Source organism: Sapajus apella, unplaced genomic scaffold (genome assembly GCF_009761245.1).
Source record: "Sapajus apella isolate SASKATOON/1434 unplaced genomic scaffold, GSC_monkey_1.0 scaffold32, whole genome shotgun sequence".
Classification (NCBI taxonomy): Eukaryota; Metazoa; Chordata; class Mammalia; order Primates; family Cebidae; genus Sapajus; species Sapajus apella.
The window spans coordinates 3125858-3145580 of record NW_022436972.1 but is presented as its reverse complement, the minus strand read 5'-3'; the positions used below and the strand labels follow the sequence as shown (position 1 = coordinate 3145580).

At 44.2% G+C, this 19723-nt stretch overlaps 1 protein-coding gene across 4 annotated transcripts in view; it reads right to left on the bottom strand.

The window, feature by feature from the left end:
* The window catches only part of MTUS2 (microtubule associated scaffold protein 2), a 702116-nt gene that overhangs the window by 125068 nt on the left and 557325 nt on the right, over window positions 1–19723 (bottom strand). For all 4 annotated transcript variants that reach the window (XM_032294818.1, XM_032294817.1, XM_032294822.1 and 1 more), the window contains exon 8: window positions 13068–13279. In XM_032294818.1, coding sequence (XP_032150709.1) covers window positions 13068–13279 — 212 coding nt within the window. The remainder of the gene's footprint in view (window positions 1–13067; window positions 13280–19723) is intronic.

Below are 19723 nucleotides of genomic sequence, written 5' to 3'. Positions count from 1 at the left end.
AGCCACCCCCCTACAAAAAAAAAAAAAAAAAGTGAAGATATTAAATGAAATAATATGCATTAAAAATAAAAAGGATATCAGTGCCCAGAACACATCAGGTGTTTATAATTATTTTTTCCCCTAAATTTTGGAAGCTTCTCAGCAGATTTTTGAGGCTGAAGAAATAGGACTCTTGGATCTGCAATAATTGAACATCACCTGAGCACACAAGTCACTGGAACTCAACAGAATCAGCCTAAAATATCAATAGTTACCTTCATGTTTCTTATGTTTTCTTGAAGAAAAGACCCCTTTATCATTATGTGTCCCTCTTTGTCTGTGGTAATCTTGTTCTACAGTCTGCCTTGTCTGAAATTAATGGAGCTATTCCAGTTTTCTTTTGCTTAGTGTTAGTATGGTATATATTTCTCCATCCCTTTACTTCTAATTTGAGCTATATATTCAAATTGTTTTTTTTTTTTTTTTTTTGGTGGACAACATACAGTTGGGTTTTATCTTAGTCCATTTTCTGATTCGAAAACAGAACACCACAGACTGGGTAACCCATAAAGGAAAGGAGTTTCTTTTGTTCACAGTCTGGAGGCTGGGAAGTCCAAGGGCATGGCACTGGCATCTGATGTAGCCCATTCCACGGCAGAAGGGAGGATGGAAGGCAAAAGTAAGTGCATGACACAGAAGGACAAGATAGGAACTAAACACATCCTCTATCAAGAGTCCACTCCAAGACAATGCTATTAATCCCTTAATGAGGGTATAGCCTAAAATCCTCTTTCTCTTGTTCTTCAAAAGACAAGGTCTCCAGCTGTATTGTCCATGCTGGAGGGCAGAGGCTATTCACAGGTGCAATCAGAGGGCACTACATCCTTGAACTCCTGAGCTCAAGTAATCCTCCTTCCTCAGCCTCCTGAGTAGCTGTGACTACAGGTGCACACCACCACACCCAGACTAATCACCTCCTAAAGGCCCTACCTCCTAATACTGTTACAGTGGCAATTAAGTTTCTAATACATGAACTTCTGGGGGACACATTCAAATCATAGCACTTTTTTAAAAAATATTTATTTATTATAATTTTAAGTTCTGGGGTACATGTGCTGATCACATAGCACATTTTTATAAAAAAAAACATATTTTCCCTCTCTCTTTTAGAGATGAGGTTTTGCCATGTTGCCCAGGCTGGTCTCAAACTCTTGGGCTCAAGCAATCCACCCACCTCGGCCTCTGAAAGTGCTGGGATTACAGGCATGAGCCGCTGTGCCTAGCCAGATCTCTCTCTTTTAACGGGGACTGTTTAGACCATTCACACTGAGAGTGATTACGGATATCTTTGAATTAATATTGACCATCTTTGTAATTATTTTCTATTTGTTGCACTTGTTTGTTTTTTTTCTGCTTTCTTTTTCTTCCTCCTTTGTGCTTTTAAAATAAATACAGAATTCGGACCCTGAGTTTCTTTCAACCTGTAACAAAAATTGGGGAAACATTACTGAAGAAGAATTTGTGAAATAACGTCACTTCATATCTATTTTGTCAGCACAATACTTAGGATAAATCTTTGTTCTCGAGAGAATACAGCCATGTAATCGAGCTTCACTATTTTGGGATTTTAAATGTTTTTCTTTCTTTTCTTGGGAGGGTAGAAGTGATGAGTTTTACTCTCTCCAGGGACTGGATCACAGGTATAGATCACTTTCACTGTTAGGTTTGTGCCATATTTAATTGCTTTTATGAATGATTTCCTAGGCAAACTGCTTGCAGTGTACCACATAAATCTTATTCTTGCTGTTTTAGTAATTTGATTGTCAGGCATACAATGAAAAATGAAAATGCTGAGCTGCGTGTTTTTAATTTCAAACCTAGTTTCAATCAGGTGTGTGGAATAGGCTGGACTGTAGTTCACACATTAGGGAGCAAAAGGGAGGAAAGCAGCATTTGCTTTTTGTAAAACTCCCTGGAATTTTTTTTATTTTTTATTTTTTTTCCCAGTTATTTTATTGCATTTTAGGTTTTGGGGTACATGTGAAGAACATGCAAGATTGTTGCATAGGTACACACGTGGCAGTGTGATTTGCTGCCTTACTCCCCATCACCTACATCTGGCATCTCTCCTCTTGCTATCTCTCCCCAACTCCCCACCCTCCCACCGTCCCTCCCTTATTTCCCCCCAACTGACCCCAGTGTGTAGTGCTCCCCTCCCTGTGTCCATGTGTTCTCATTGAAGGTAATATGTGGCATTGACTTCTTTTCTTTGGGCACAGATTTTCATTTCTAGACAATGTCCTGTAGATGGCGCCATTGCCACTCCTCACAGGATAGAAGCGTCGGCTTCTCCACATGCTGAAACCAGGCAGAACTTTGCTAAACAAGTCCTTACTTAGCAAAGAGGAGCCCGGGAAAGCTGGTTATCTTTACCTCTTTACAGTTACCCTTCTCAAACCGCCAGACTCTAGGGTACTTCCTCATTCTGTAACCTTTTCTTCCGCTGCCTGGTACCTGGTATTGTAAATCACTCTCACCTGTCAGAGATGCCCTCTCCGTTTGGCTTCTGTGAGGTGGGATTCTTCCCTTTCCAGCAACCCTCTCACCAGCCACCAGCTCCTCTCTCTCCTTGCCTGGCCTCCTGCTCCTCGCCTGGCCCCATGAAGGATGCACAGGCATTTCCCAAGATGCTTCCCAGGTGAGCATCCCTCCTCTGCATACGTCCTCCTGTGAATCTCATCCTGTTCATGTCACTGTATGTAAACCACTCCGAGCTTGCTTCTCTAGAGCCCCCCTTTTCTCTCCTGACATCCACACTTCTGCTTAATTCCCTCATGGAGATCCCAGCACTACCGAGCAGAAAGAATTCTGGAAATCAATAAAGGGGGCTGCACCAGCTCTGGAGGCATGCAGGATGGTAGGAACCATAAAGTGCGTTAATTTTTTTGAATTTTTAAAAATGGCTACATATTTGTACCTATTTGTGGCGTGTATTTGATGTTTTGATACATGCATTGAATATTCAATGATCAAATCAGGGAACTGAGGATATTCATCACCTCAAACATTTATCATTTCTCTGTATTGGAAACATTTCAAATATTCTCTTCTGGCTATTTTGAAATATAACAATATATTGTTAACTACAGCCACCCTACTATGCTATCAAACATTAGAACTTATTCTACCTAACTGTAAGCATTAACTAAATTTATTTAAGGGAAGCAGCAATTCAGAGCCACCTCAAGATTCCTGCAGAGGATGGGTGGGACACCCCCCAGGAGGTGGGACAGGTGACACACGGGTCAGAAGCAGATTCTAGGACGAAAACTACAGGTCCCTTGGCATTGCTTTATCTTTTCCTGGACTTGAGGGCTCACTGATACATAAAACGAACAGTTCCAGAGCAGATTTCTTCAAGGGAACCCATGACCCCTTTACATACTTCTGAGCTGTATATGCACATAATTCCTAAGTTCTCAGCAGTCTGTGATTTCTGCGTGGGTATTGTTGGGGCTAGGGTGGGGTGGGTCCGTTATTTATCATCTGGGGCATCTTGAACCCACTTCGTTGTCAGGTTCACAGCCTGATCCTCAGGCTCTGTATCTGCCCTCTCCTTTCCACTGGGACCCCAGGTTCCCCTGACCCTTCTCGCCTCTTGCCTGGATTTTAATTCCCCTGGCAGAGCCTCCTACATGTTTTCTTGCTGCCATCCAACTCACACCTGCCACTGCATTAATCTTCCTAAAACAGCCTGAGACACAGCGCTGCAGCTGCTGTCCAAAACTCAGGGCCTCCTGCCTGCCTCCACAAGTGCCTCCTCTTTTATTTACTATTCAAGGCCCCGAACTCTTCATCCTCATTCCCCACCATCATGAGTCCTGCACCCAAAGCTTTAGGAAAATTCGAGTCTTCACCTTCCACAGAGTGGTCCTGCCCTGTCCCCACGCTGCACTGCTCTCTGCTCAAGTTCTTCCTGCTGCCCGGAAGGCCCGATTCCTCCACCTTTGCCTGCAGAGATCATTATGTGTTTCTTGGCCCTCTTCACAAGCCACACTCCTCCCTCAAGGTGCCTCCGCCCTGGGAAACCTGGCTGCCCGACAGGCTTCACAGCCCACTCTGCCCTCCTGTGATTTCAGGGAGCATCTCTGCCCCAGAATTGGAACTCAGGAGCTGAGATGTAGTTTTCAAGTTGTCCATTTACCAAGTGGATGGACCACAGACAGAATGACTAGGATGGACTATTATCTATCTTTGGAATCAGAGATGATTCAGAGTGTGTGTGTATTGAGCAGGAGGTAGAGGAATGCAGACACAGGGAGGGAGGCTCGCATCACAACCTGCTACAGGCAATGAGGTGCCAGTTTTAGTCCCACATAGAAAGGCACTGCAAATGCCACCAGGTCTCTTAACTCCTGCTAGAAACCAGACACCAAAGGAACCAAGGAGAGGGCTCAGCCTTGACAGCCAACTATTGGAGGACTATCTCTCTCCCTGTCTCTCTTTGCATTGGTGGCATCCCCAAGAAATTATAGGAAATAATATGCTAGAGACAGGCTTATGATTCACATGCTCCACAGGAGTTTGTTATTTAAATGATTTTTCCTAAAAAGAATAACCTAACTTGTATTTTCAAAATGGTGATGGTCCCAAACCAACTATGCTTAGAGCAGGCCATATGGATCAACAGACACACCCTACCCCCGAGGAAGGCCACAGCACCTTCTGGTGCTTAAGTCTCAGGCTCTACCAGCTGAGTTTGTGGGCGATGATTTTCTGGTATTTAAATGATAACGCCTGATATGGTTTGGCTGTGTCCCCACCCAAATCTCATCTTGAATTGTAGCTCCCACAATTCCCATGTGTTGTGGGAGGGACCTGGTGGAAGGTAACTGAATCATAGGGGTGGATCTTTTGCATGCCATTCTTGTGATAGTTAAGTCTCACGATATCTGATGGTTTTATAAAAGGGAAGTTTCCCTGCACAAGTTCTCTTCTCTTGTTTGCTGCCATGTGAGATGTACCTTTCACCTCTGCCATGATCGTGAGGCCTCCCCAGTCACATGGAACTAGGAATCCATTAAACCTTTTTCTTTTGTAAATTGCCCAGTCTTAAGTACATCTTTATCAGCAATATGAAAAGAGACTAATAGAACACCCCAGAGTCAGAAGCACTGAATGAAATCACAGCCCCCAGCCCTGAGAGGCCCTTCATTCTAGTCTTATCCTTAAAATTGGACCCTTCATAACTCCATTTTCTAGAAAAACTCAGGTCTAGGAAAGTTAATAAACTCATCTCTCACAGGAAAGAGGTTCTGGGGCTGAGACACCATATCTCCTCTTGTTAGGGAGAAATTATTTTGGGAATATTGTCATTGCTTTGACCCGTGTTTAGTTGGAGGGGAGTTTACAGCACTTAATTTCAAATTAGGTTGCCAGTGACATTTCAGTGAAGACTTTGGTATCTGCCAGAGGTCATGGGTCCAGAAAAGTTGGGTGGAATGCTCGGGTGACACTCCATGTCCCATTTGCTCCATGGCCTCTCTGGCCTGCAGGAAGGCTATGGTGAATTCCGCATCCCAGAATATCTTAAAGGCATGCACTTTTACTACAGACCAGTTTTAACCAACTGCCCATCAGGTTTGGGGAAAGCCTCAGGCCTCTTCTGCAAAGGAGCGGCTGAAATTCATCTTTCTTCTCCCATGGCACCTATCTGCCTTCAAAAGAGTGTCATTTAATTACCAAAAAACAAAACAAAACAAAACAAAAAACCCAAACAACAACAACAAAAAATACATTGATGACAAAGCACAAGTGAGATAAACTGAATGGGGGAATTAGTTTTTGCCTTGGTTGGGAATCTATTCTCACCTTATTGCACTTTATTGTGAAATTTATATTATCATCAATAGAGTCAGGTTTTAGCAGGCTTCAGTACCAAGGACTTCCCATGAATACTGAGACAACTTTGCGATTTTGAGTTCTATTTTCCACTGACCACGATGTTTTATATGATTGACACCACAGGCCAAGGGTTCTTATTACTTCTAAAGGCTGCATGGCATAGCACAAGGGATTTTATCCCTTGATATTGGGAATATTTTGATGTTTGGGGATTGTGCTAAAAAATTCCTTTAGCTGAAGTTCTACAAGTAAAAGGACACAGACATTCATGGTTCTTTTAGCAAAGCACTGTGGGAGCACTTACTTTTGTGACACATAACATTCTTTCAGAACAACAACGATAGGAACCATTAATTTACCTTGAATTTACCACTTCACTAATACTCTCTACTGTGTTACATGCTGAATAACTGTCAGAAATGCCACACTAAGTGCTCACATTTTCTTTAAGCCTTTGGTTATTCAAGATAAAATTAAGGGAAAAGAAGATAATCGCAGAGTATCGTTTATAAGTGGGAGAGGCACAAAACACTATGTTTAAATGACCATGTTTTGGATTCGGGAAGCAACAAAGAGCTTACTGTTTTCCATTCTGATCAGATATAATTACTGCTCTGAGAGCTCTGCTCAGTGGGAAAATCTCTGAAATGTAAAGCCCTTTGGCTGGTGGACGTAATAGCTTCTCTACTGCTTTTGGAGCTCAAGGGCCACATTCATTCTGATGAATTCCTGAATTTAAAATCTAAATGCATTAAATAGATAAAGCTAGCAAGCCTTTATTTTCCAAAGGGGTTCTACCTCTATCTCTTCCCTCCTCCCCTTTAACGCACATCCTGCCCTGCCCCACGAACCCAACTAGGTGTTGGTTATGGAGCACTCAAGATGAGCTGGGGCCAGCTTCACTATGAGGAGCTTGCAATCTATGCTCGAGGGATCACTGCACTTCAAAAAACAGTTCCCCAGGCTGGGCGCGGTGGCTCAAGCCTGTAATCCCAGCACTGTGGGAGGCCGAGGCGGGTGGATCTCGAGGTCAAGAGATTGAGACCATCCCGGTCAACATGGTGAAACTCTGTCTCTACTAAAAATACAAAAAAATTAGCTGGGCATGGTGGCGCGTGCCTGTAATCCCAGCAACTCAGGAGGCTGAGGCAGGAGAATTGCCTGAACCCGGGAGGCGGAGGTTGCGGTGAGCCGAGATCGTGCCATTGCACTCCAGCCTGGGTAACAAGAGCGAAACTCCATCTCAAAAAAAAAAAAAAAAAACAAAAACAGTTCCCCAGTGCCTAGATCTGCATTGAGAAGCCATTAACTAACTTCCAAGGCCTTAAAGATATGCAGGGAGGGGCGCCGATCTGCAGATAGCAGGCGTTGGGTATTCTCCCAATACGCTCTGCCTTCCTCTTTGCTCACCCCACACTCTGCTCTTCTCTCCATCCTGCTCTTCCAAGTCTCCTTCCCATTTACAATGATGAGGCTTCCACTTGAGCACATAGCATTTTTTTTATGGCAACAGCTTAATCCATGAGGCCATTTTCTGTGTGTTTCACTTTTAGATTAGTTTCCCCTGTTTTGCAATTGTGCTTTCCTCCCGCGACAACAACAAAAGCACCTTGATGATTGTGAGGAGAGGGAGAAGTATCCCAATAATGGAAAAACATGGGTTTGGGTGTGGCCTGGCCTGTATTTGCATCTTGGCTCCATCACTTTCAAATTATGTTGTCTTCAGAGGACTATGCAATCTCCACAAGCCTCAGTTTCCCCAAGTTTCATAGGAGGATAGTATTTGCAATAGCTATGGTGGTTGTGAGGGTTAAAATAATATCTATTAAGTGCCCAGAACATGGTAGATGGTCAATAAATAAGAGTTCTATTGTTATTTATAAGTTCTACCTCTTACTTTCTGGAATCCTCCCTACCTACCCACCCATATGGTAGAGGCAGAGTTGCTAAAGATTGTCTATTAATATATGTGAACTGAAGGTGAAAGGTTGATGTTCAAATATATAAAATATATAAAAAATATACACACTTCTAACTAACCACAAGACATAGATAAAGCAAATATGACAAAATGTTAATAAATGTTAAATATGGATTATGGGTATTTAGGTTTTATTCTTTCCACTATTGTATATTAAAAAAAATTTTAGATAAAAGGTCAATAAAAGCCATTATACACACACACACACACACACACACACACACACACACACACTTTGGGAAGAAGAAGGTTGGTCCATTATTAATTTTTTAGTAAGCTTAGAAAGTCCAAAAATGCTTGACATATTCATTTGCATGTCTTTTATGCCTAAACTATTTAATAACATGTAAAAAAAATTCAAAACCATCATCTACTGTCACATTCACAAAGTTAACAAGAAAAGGATATGAAAAATAGTGAATAAGTTTAATAAATCTTATTAAAAGTAACATGAGAATACATGTACCCTCAAAGGTAATGTGTGTACAACTCCATGCTGCAGGGTGAGGACCACCGTGTGGACTGTTTCACGGATGAGCCACCAGGGGATGCTAAAGAGTAGCATTCTGGGGAACCACACAGCAAGAGCACTATCACACCATTCAACCTGACCCTGAGAAGCGTGAGTCCCTGAGAGTCACACTCATTACTACACCACTTGGGGGTCTGGGAGCATGGATTTAGGAGATCTGTTTAGCCTGTGGTGAAGAACATGCCTTGTTGCAGGGGCAGAGCTGCCTGCAACCAGCACAAGCATGAAGCTGCTGTTGGCACCGAAGTGTGGCATCTCAGAATCCCTGAACGCTGGGCTGAGGCTGTGTCAGGGCTGACAACTTTCACAGCTACTCTGCCAGGAGCTGTAAAGCACAGGGCAGAGAAGGGAGATTCTTATCTGGGCTTTGAATTTTTTTTTTTTTTCTAGTGGTGAAACTTACTTCCAACATGTACTTAAAATAATGGCATCAGCACATTCAGGAAAAAATATATAGCAGCAACTGAAGAGCTGTACTAGAAAATTATTTTCACTTTAATTTAAAAAGTTGTTTTTTGAGATGCGAGTCTCCCTCTGTCACCAAGGCTGGAGTACAGTGGTGCAATCTGGGCTCACTGCAACCTCTGCCTCCTGGATTCAAGCAATTTTCCTGCTTCAGCTTCCCAAGTAGCTGGGATTACAAGCACATGCCACCACACTAGGCTATATATTTTTTTTTAGTTTTTTGTTTTTTTTTTTTTTAACATTTGATAGAGACAGGGTTTCAACATGTTGGCCGGGCTCGAGCAGCCTGGCCACTGAAAATTATTTCTAAAATTATTTTTAAAGTACATTCCAGGCCAAGCCCTTTATGGACATATAGAATGAAACACCAGTGGCTTTGACTGTGTTTTCACTTTATCTCACTTGAGAGTAAAATCCTTGAGGTAGATCTTGACAGATTTTGTTGTACTCAGAAAAGAATGTTGATTGAATATCTGTCTAAAAAGGGCCTTTGCCATCTGGGCATAGTGGCTCACGCCTGTAATCCCAGTGCTTTCGGAGGCTGAGGCAGGAAGATCGCTTGAGGCCAGGAGTTGAGACCAGCCCAGGAAACATGGCGAGACCCATTTCTACAAACCGCCTTTGCACATTAATTCACTACATTCTCACAATGACTTTGTGAAGAGTTACAATGAATTCTATGAATCCCATTTTAAATGGAGAAAACTGAGACTCAAGGCTAACTGATCAGTGGTGACTCAGCTGGGGGGAAGTAGAGAAAGGACAGGGATGCTATTTCTACTGGTGATGATGACGAAGTGCACAGAGGGGCAGGAACTTGCTCAAGGTCTCACCACTGGATGGAGGCAGAGATGGAACTGACTCTGGGTTAGTACTGTGCCCTCTCTCCACCTGAAAATGCTTTGCAGATGAATATGCTTCAGTGTACAAAAGATACATGTGCATTCCTTACAGGATGTAATTCTGGCAGGGCCTTCTAATTGGTAGAGTAAACAGATAGTGCATTTTCAGGCTATACGGGTCATGCTTCCTCAAAGCAGCCATGCTCGGCTTGGACCAAATCTCATTCACAATATTAGTGCATGGGTTTCCCACAAGTGTGACACGCGCACCTTGGGTTCTCCTGCCTGGGTAACTTCAGAGGGCTCCATTGTTGAAGGTTCCAAGGCTGCTTTGCCTCTATTCTCCCAGGTTTTCCACCCCATGCCACACTTCCTGGTCTAATTCGGTATTACTAGCAAATTCTCAAATCCATCACCTTAAACTATGTGGCACGCATGAAGGCCTGCATAAAAGCCACCGATTATGCTCAATTAAGACTTTTTATTTTTTTAAAAAACACTTTATCTTCTATTTTTTCTTCTGGCATTTATCTGGAGGGAGAGAGAAAGAGAGCGTAAAGATCGGAAAGACAGAGAAAAAAACACATCGTGTGGGAGGTGAAATGCCATGGTCATTTTTGAAGCCTATGTGGAGTTACTGGTTGTGATTTACTGGAAAGAAAATAAAATTCATGTCCACCATCCGTCTTGCTGAAATGTCATGCCAAGTGCAGCTGTAGTAGCAGGGAGGTCTGATGGAGACGCCTGCAAATCACCTGCCAGCCGCTCTTGGTCTTTGATTTGACAGCCATGTGCATGCTACAGAGAAGTAAAACTCGTGGTCTGGAGGCCAACAAGGAATTTTCCTGGAGCATGGAGGTGCATAACTACAGGGAGCTGCCCCCTAATTTTGGCACAGTTACTCTCTCCCCTGCCATGATCCCAAAAGTGGGGCCTAAAAGCTCCAACTTCTGGCTGGGTGCGGTGGCTCACATGTGTAATCCCAGCACTTTGGGAGGCCAAGGTGGGTGGATCATGAGGTCAAGAGATGGAAACCATCCTGGCCAACATGGTGAAACCCCCTCTCTACTAAAAAATACAAAAATTAACTGGGCGTGGTGGCACATGCCTATAGTCCCAGCTACTCGGGAGGCTGAGGCAGGAGAAGGCAGAGATTGCAGTGAGCCGAGATTGCGCCACTGCACTCTAGCCTGGCGCCTGGTGACAGAGCAAGAGTCTGTCTCCAAAAAAAAAAAAAAAAAAAAAGCTCCAACTTCTGAAACAAACATATTATCAATATGCTACATCAATATCTACTGTTTTGTCCTCATGTGAAACCTTTATAGAGGGCGTGTTCTGACTCTGTGAATGACGTACGGAAGGCAGACTCCCAGGGCAGGCAGCGTGACTATATAAACAGGTTCACTGAACTTCAGGAAATTTGAAGCCCTGTTTTCCTCTTTGTGTACAACTTGACAGTCATGGGAAATATGACAAATCACTTTCCCTTACTACAAAATTGCTCATCTTGACCACGGCCAGTCAGGCCTCACGGGCTTCTTGAATATGTGTTTGTAACTTCAATTTACAGAGGTGGGTGTTCGGCCACTTTATGCAAGATTATGAGGTCGCTTCATGCATCATGACTAAACCAGAAAGGAAGGTGTGAAATTCACATTGGCTATTTCCTGCTGGGGTTAAAGTTCTAGTTGAGAAGGAGGCTATTGGTAAAACGGAAATTTCATGGCCATCCCTTCATCTTATCATTTATTTCCAAAACAGATTGACAAATGGCTCTTTCTGTTGAAAGCTTTATGCAAACAAACAAAAATAACAACAACAAAAAGCATCTCAAGCTTCTATACTAGAGTAGAGGGGAAGGTGCAGGATGGCATAAAAGGCCAAAAAAAAAAAAAAAAGCTGCCAGCGACATGGAGCCACTTCACATTCTTCTGCTATTCTTTTCAGATTGGCCAGCTATTTTGCTAGCTCACTTCCTTATTTGGAGAGCGTATATTCAGCAGTTCTACCTCCTCCCATGTATAGATACCAGAAGGTCCACATATGAACCCCAGAAATGTGTATTTATAATGTTTGTGCTCTTTCTCCCCCAAGTATGCCTTGGCGACTTCAAGCTGGAGCACAAATGCAGTGGGACACTAGGCTCCCACCTCTGTTCCCTGCGGAGAGGCTGGGAAGCTTAACTGCTCCATGGTTAATAACAGATTCAGTGTGCACACAGCCCTAGGAGATACAGACATTTGCTGAGAGGAAACCACCCCCCTTCATTTTCAGAGCAATCGAGGGTGCAGGGAGAATCTGAACCTCAGTCCATGATGCTCTGGGAACTATGAGCATGGCCCTGAGAAGAGCTCACGGCCACACGTTCCATTACCCATCAATAGCTGAGGTGCACGGTACTGTGGCCCTGTCTCCCTTTGATGTACTGTGAGCAGAAATGGCACAAAGTGACCATCTCCCCTCGAAAATGCAAAGAACCACATGCTCCATTGCTTCAAAGATCTCACGTTCAAAAATGGTCCTGTATATCCTTTCCTTTGTTTTTAAATAATTTCCTCTTTTGGCATGAAGATTATTAATGATTCTTCCCCGACTCATTTCTTTCACACCTAAGGATAAACGTGGCTCCCAAAACATGATGGGATGCCTCAGGAGATTCTGCCTCAACTCCTGAAAATCCAAACTCCACTCTGATCAAAACTCAAACCCAAAACAGCAACACACAAAGAACCGTTGTGGTGATCACCTGCTTTTTGCCAGCTAAAACGAACTCTCTTTCTCAGACTAAAAGCTGTTCAGGCTTCACGTTAGCTCCTTGAGCCGGACACACTCCATCTTAGCTTCGTCATTTTAGTTATTTTCCCACCATTAAGTATGTAACTATAGTATGTAGCTGGGGCAGGCTGACACTGGGCACCTCCCGGAATGCATCTGTTGATAAGAGGCCGAGTTAAGTGCCAGCAGAGCCTGGGAACGCAGGTGCTGTCCAGCGCCCAGAGCCCCCGTTATCTGTAAGTTGTGTGTCTTTCCTGACAGCTTTACCCCTCGCACCTGGCACTGCTTTATTTCTCATGTGCTAGTTTATCTTTTAACTTTTTGCTTACTCTGCTTCTGTGAAAAGTTTGCTTCAGCTAAGTTCCCCCTCCCTTTTAAAACTAGGGTATAAAAGACCACCTAACTTTTTCTCTGGGGCAGAGAGAATTTTGGGCGTTAGCCACCTCTTGGTCGCCGGCACAATAAAGGACTCATAATTCATCCTCAGAGTATGGCGCATTTCCTGACTCGCTTGGGTACAACACCGTCCCCATCACCACCCTCTCCCCCAACCAAAACGCCCTTGGACCTTCAGCAAACGGCGCCTCACCTTTCTGAAGAAGTGCTGCGTGGCCACGGCGAGGGCATCGAAGCCGCAGAGAGCCCTGCTCAGCTCGCCCTGCGCGGCGCCCAGCTGCCTGGCCTGCCGCTCGCACCGCTCCTTCAGCCGCTGCACCAGCTGCCGCTCCGCCTCCCGGGCCTGCGGGTCCGGCTTCGGTGGAAACCCATTCCGAGCTGCTGCAGTCCTCTGCTTTGGGTATCCTGTGAAAAAGAAAACCAAACCTCAGTCACTTGCGAAAAAACACTCAGCACACATGTGACAACGGCTTCTTATTACACAAGGAGTTCTTCAAGAGCAAGTGGGAGAGAAGAAATTGCCCACGGTCTGTCGTTTCTAAGGACTGAAAAGAAAAAACAGGAACTAAAACTACTGTTCCGTTAATGTGGTTGTAAGCGGAAGGTTCCATGCTTGGAAAAAGGATAATGGACAAAACTGCCAAATTCCTTCCAGCTTCTGACACTTCCTCTAGGCTTGCTTGGACAGACAGAAACATTTTTTTTTTCTTAAAGGAGATTGCTTTTTGAAAATGTCTAATGGGAAATCAATCAATCCAGATAGAAGTCAGACTTACAATCATCTAGCAGCCTTTTAATTGGGCACCAGAGAATACCACCTCGATGCCCCTTTCTTCACTTTAGAGGCTGCTGTAGTGACCCTTTCCTTCAATGTCAAATCCAAGTCACAGCCCTGATCCCCTCTGCTCTAGTGACTCCTGACTTGAAATTCCTACAGCACCAAGGTCTTGTGATGTCTCCTGCTACATATCCCTCCGATGTGAGTGGAGGCCTCCTCCACGGCTAAAGGTGTAGTCTGAGACACCATCCCCTCTTACTCTCTGATGGAAGCCCTGCTTCCTCCTCTCCTCCTTCACTACGCCACAGCCAGAATGACCTTTGCACACGTGAGGCAGGCCATGACCTGTGAGGACCCCTCTGCTCACTTTCTCTCACAGTAAAAAGAAAGTCCACACACTTTACCATGGCCCGCAAAGCCCTCTGCGACTCGGCTCCTTCCAGGTGAATGTGAAGGGCTGTGGAGCCACAGAAGAAGGGCAAGGAGCTCTGCCTGGGGTTCAGGACAGAGCTAGTGGGGGCTAAGGAGAGGTGATTTTTGGGTTGAAGCTCAGAAAATGAAAAGTCAAGGTTCCCAAAAACAGCACAGAGGAAAGCACTCCCCCACGGTCCGAAGCACTCCAACACAGTCCAAGACCTGTGGGTGGGCAGGCGTCTTCCTCGGGTCTCTCTGTGGGAGGTGCAGACAGACCCGGCACCCACAGGCAGTATAGAACCCCTGCCACATGGCCGGGCGCGGTGGCTCAAGCCTGTAATCCCAGCACTTTGGGAGGCCGAGGCGGGTGGATCACGAGGTCAAGAGATTGAGACCATCCTGGTCAACATGGTGAAACCCCGTCTCTACTAAAAATACAAAAAATTAGCTGGGCATGGTGGTGCGTGCCTGTAATCCCAGCAACTCAGGAGGCTGAGGCAGGAAAATTGCCTGAACCCAGGAGGCGGAGGTTGCGGTGAGCCGAGATCGCGCCATTGCACTCCAGCCTGGGTAACATGAGTGAAACTCCGTCTCAAAAAAAAAAAAAAAAAAAAAAAAAAGAACCCCTGCCACTGACAATGGCTTACATCGAAAAAGCACATTCTTTCCTTCGAAAAAGCACATTCTTTCCTTCGCTCTAGTAGGTCACACTCCAGAGGACATGACATGGACACTGATCAACACAATCATAAATCCACTAATATTTCAAATGTTTTCTTCCTCTGGTCCTTTATTCCTCTCCAAGATACCAGGGAGCAACATATAAAACAAACCAGAAAATGGTAACCCCTTCAGTACCTGGTATACTGAGACAAGGTGGAGCCATGGGCTTGTGAATATGCAAGCAGTCTCATCTTTTAAGGGGAAAAGTGGTTAACTGATCTAAATGCTTCGGGTGGTTAATGTACGGGTAGCCATTCTAATTTTAATTAATTCCTCCTCCTCTTAAAAAATCATCAGAGATTGCCATGTAACCTCACATATGGCATATCTTAAATTATTCTGACTTAATGGAATAGCAGAATGTGAAATCACTGCTTCGCAGAAACTGTTTTTATGATAGCACAGTACATAATATTCCAGAAAACTCGCTTGCTTTTTGTAGGCAAATCAACCTGCATATGTACTTTCTCTCAACATTCTCAGTGCTAAAAACAAAACAAATACAACTACCAACTAAACATCAGCAACGAAAGGTGAGAGATTTTATAGCCTGCATTAAACTCTAAGACACAGCCTAAGACCAAAGACAGGTATTTTTTCCCCCCACAATTACTGTTTGCCATTTTACTGTAGCTGGTGATTTTAAAAAACACTTCAGTGCTTTAATTAATTTGTTGAACGTACCAGGTGCCTGACACTGTTACAATAGAAGGCACTTCTTTCAGAAATCTAAAAGAAATAATGAAACATATTTCCAGCTCAGTGAATTAGAGCTAATTGTAATCTCTGGTACAGACAGTCACCTCTGAGCTCATGGATGTTAGCAGGTGCTCACACCATCATGTATTTTTGGCTGTTAGATTTATTTCTGGGTGGGATAGCTCCTAAGAACTACCACCTTTAATAATAATAACATCATCATCATCATCATGTTAGAAATTATACTGAATGGTAAATGAACAATATAAAAGGATTCAGTGAAATTCTATCCTTGGCACTTACTTTGATGCTGGTGTCATTATTATATTGCTTTTACTCACCTATTCAAAACTCTGGTGTTCTACTGAACAGCAGTGCAAAAAGCTCACCTCTTCTGGGGCTGGCAAACACCCGGTGTTCTGAGCTATGACAGAGGCTCCCCTGACAACACCAACTTTTGGGATCAACATGCCAAGTGGAAGTTTAGCAACTTCATGACACCAAGCTACCTTATGAAACCAATCCTGGTTCAGGACCAGTGGCACTCCATCGCTGTCAGAGCACAGATCAAGGCTCCGGCACCAGTGCTAAGACTTTAGGAAGGAAAAGCTGAGAAAGAAGGTTGGTTGTAGAGTTCTCTATTGCTTTTAGTTGAAAAAGGTCCGGCCATTCTCTAAATATATCCCACGTGACTCTGCCTAGGACTCATAATCATTGTACTCTCAGTGGCAGTCTTTTGTTTTCACTAGAAACAGTATTCTTCCTCGTGCTGTCGATCTTTGTTATGACTTCTATAGCTGATTCCCCGATGTACTGTCTGTCACCTCCTTTCCTGTCCACCCATATGTCAGACCGACCCCAGGGCGGCGCATAAAAGATTGCAGCTCAGGCTCACTGCCTCCTTAGGGACACAGAAGTTATGTTGAACGAAGATCACTGACACAGCCAGCTTCACCTGTTTCAGAACAGGTGTTCGCTTCTTATTTTTCTCTCAAGAGCAAGTACATAGTGAAGCTAAAATGCACATCTCCTTAGGAATTACCAGGCTCATGGGATAATTAGATGGCAAACCTCTGGGGGGTGGTGGTCACAGGCAGCTCACAGGGCACATGGTGGGCCAAGGATAGGAAGTAGTGTTGGCGCAGTAGTGACCCACTCCTGATCTCTTCCCCATCGTGTTTCTCAGGAAGAGCTGCCGTGCAGGCTTCAAAGGAGGGACATGTCATGTTCCCCCATGACACTCTGAGATGTTGGAGTGTTTTATTATCACCCCCTTCCCTGCTCCTTGCAGTATTTCTATTGCTTCTGGGGTGCTCTAAGGTTGAAAGCAGCAAAGCAGGCAGGCATGCCACTGACCTCACTGTGCAGGCAGCCAGAATCTACTTAGACTCTTTTCAAAGAAGCAAAGCTCTGGTCTCCTACGATGTCTTTCTGATTTCCACGCTTGTGAACTAGGAAATGGATATCAGTGAATAGAGGCCTTCAACACAGGGCTTATCAATGGTTTCAGAATCTTTAAATGAAGGGAAAACAGAGTAGGATCGCCAGTTTTTTACTGACTGGCTCTACTACACTTCCCAGCTGTTAATGAGTCTTATCTCCAATGTGTACTTCCTTTTCTGTGTGACATATACAAGCAGAAATACCTAGATTAGTGTTTTCTCATGACCTACACACCAAGCTGACTTCACATGCATGTTTCATCTCATGTGGTTTTTGGCGACCAAAACATTTGACACCTTTTATTGAGCACTTACTCTGTGAATAAGACTGTGCAAAGCACAGTGGGAAATGAAAAGAAATAAAGCCCAGCCCTTGTCCTCAGGCAATCCATTGTCCCGTGGGGGCCAGGCCAGGCCGGGCCCTTGGTCTTCTGGCTGCCTAGCCCAGGGCTCCTATCACTTAAGCACATTGCTGAGGTACTCTACAACATCTATGACAGATCTCTCTGGTTTAGGGGCATACTCTAAATCTAGAACACCGTCCTGCCAGCTAAATCTTACCCCAATCACAATTTCTTTGTAGCCATCCTACTGGCTACATAACTGCTAGGGTAGGATAGAATCCATGCTGAATCTCACTGGCTGCTGGCAACTGTGAGGCCTCTAGGGAGAAGCTGGTGACCTTACACAGCACAAAGGTGAATGCAAACAGTTTGCGTGCAAAGGCTAAGCATTGCGTGCAAAGGCTGAGCACTGGAGAGGACACGGCCCTTGAAAATGGAAAGAAAATATTAAAAATTCATCGGCAGCCAGCCAGTCCCTATCCAGAGGATTGTAATGGATGGAGAAGCTTGGTTTAATTTTAAAGCTGGAAAGCTTAACTGACATAATAACACATAGTGCAGCATGGGAACCTGCATATTTATAACATCAGAGATGGCCCATGACCTTCACACCATAAACAAGGAGGCAAATAATTACAGGACAAAACTTTGATAGCTTCCCACTTGAAGACAAAGCACTTCATGGGTCTGGTCAGCTGCGCTACGGAGAGCAGGACACCCTAGGGAGTACATGTGCTGAGTTCTTCATGGAGTTGGACAGGCTTTATTTTTATTAAACCAATCAAAATTTATTTCAGACATTTCCTACTTAGTACTGGCAATGGCTTGCCTGGGGTGGGCTGGTGGTGGGAAGAGGCTGAGCTGAAGGTGTGGGGGTGGAGATTTCCTTTTAGCCGGTCCTAAGTACAGATGGGGGCAGGAATTACAAATTTGGGCAGCACCAGGCCATTCCATGAGTACACCCCATAGAAAGAAGGGGTTTATATTTTCCATCCCAAGGCAGGAGCGGATTCTTTTGTATTTTGATGTAAAGAAGAACAGAAAAAACAGGAAGCTACAATCAGTTTCCAGATCCAACAATAAACACTTTGTTCATGTAACCCACTCGCTAGACAAGATAAAACATGGCATACAGTATTTTCATCTTTAGGAAACTTACTGTTATTTACAAGAAGTACAGGTGCTATTTATCAGGGTAAGTCTGAATCCCTTTTTTCTCCAAAGGTGAAAAATAGTGGCTTAATAGTGTTATAGCAGTTGCCACATTTTTACATTCAAATATAGCTACTTCTGGCCAAGATGAAGTAAGTGGGATCACACTTACCCTTTCGCCTGAAATTAGCAAAAAAAAAAAAAAAATACCCCAAATATACAAGACAATGGTTTTCAAGACATTCAACTTTAGGCAATGAAGCATAGTGAGCCCTGAGAGTCGGAAAACAAAGTGAGCCTATAGTTGCTTAAGCTCATTGACCAAGTGACTTTTCGAGCTGTGGTGCAGGGAATCAGGGGACTCAGGTGGAGCCTGGAGGTTTCTCTGAGTTGAGAAAGTGAATCTGGAGACTCAGAGAGGTCAGGAGTTAGAGCTTACAAGCCAGGGTACCAGGGAGGGTTGAGCTCCACGGAGAGAATTCTGAAGATCTGAGGAGTGACCTTTAATTTTTAGCCAAGTTCTGATCAGTGCATGCCTGCCTGTGGAGAGAATCTTAGGCTGGGGACAGAACCCTGTGAAGGACTAGTGGGACAATACTTAGAGTTCACCAAAGGCCACCAATAGTTCCTATTCCCAGCAGCCAGCGTGAAACACCTCATAATTCATGGGGCATCAGGTAGAGCACTCAGAAGGGTTTTGCTCAGTAGTGTAGAAAAACTAGCTTGGAAGAACTGCTGATCAGTACATGCCTAATAAGGCTAAAAAGCAAAATCCAGAATGATCAGACTCTTTCTGACTACATAGCTTTACTCCAGCAAAAAGCTCAAGAATACTATGGGGGCTAGGCATGGTGGTTCATGCCTGTAATCCCAGCACTTTGGGAGGTTGAGAGGGGTAGATTACTGGAGCCCAGTAGTTAGAGATCTGCCAGGGCAACACAGCAAGAGCCCACCTCTATAAAAAAAATACAAAAAGTAGCTGTGTGCAGTGGTGTGCACCTGTAATCCAAGCACTTTGGGAGGCTGAGGCAGGAGGATTGCTTGAGTCCAGGGGTTTGAGATCAGCCTGGGCAATACAGTAAGACCCTGTCTCTTAAAAAAAACTAGCCAAGTGTGGTAGTGCGTACCTGTAGTCCTATTTACTTGGGATACTGAGGTGGGAGGATCATTTGAGCCAGGGAAGTTGAGGCTGCAGTGAGCCATTATCTTGCCACTGCAGTGATAAGCAACAGAGTGAGACCATGTCTCAAAAAAATAATATGGCAATAAAAATACGTCCAATACTCAAAAAAAATTC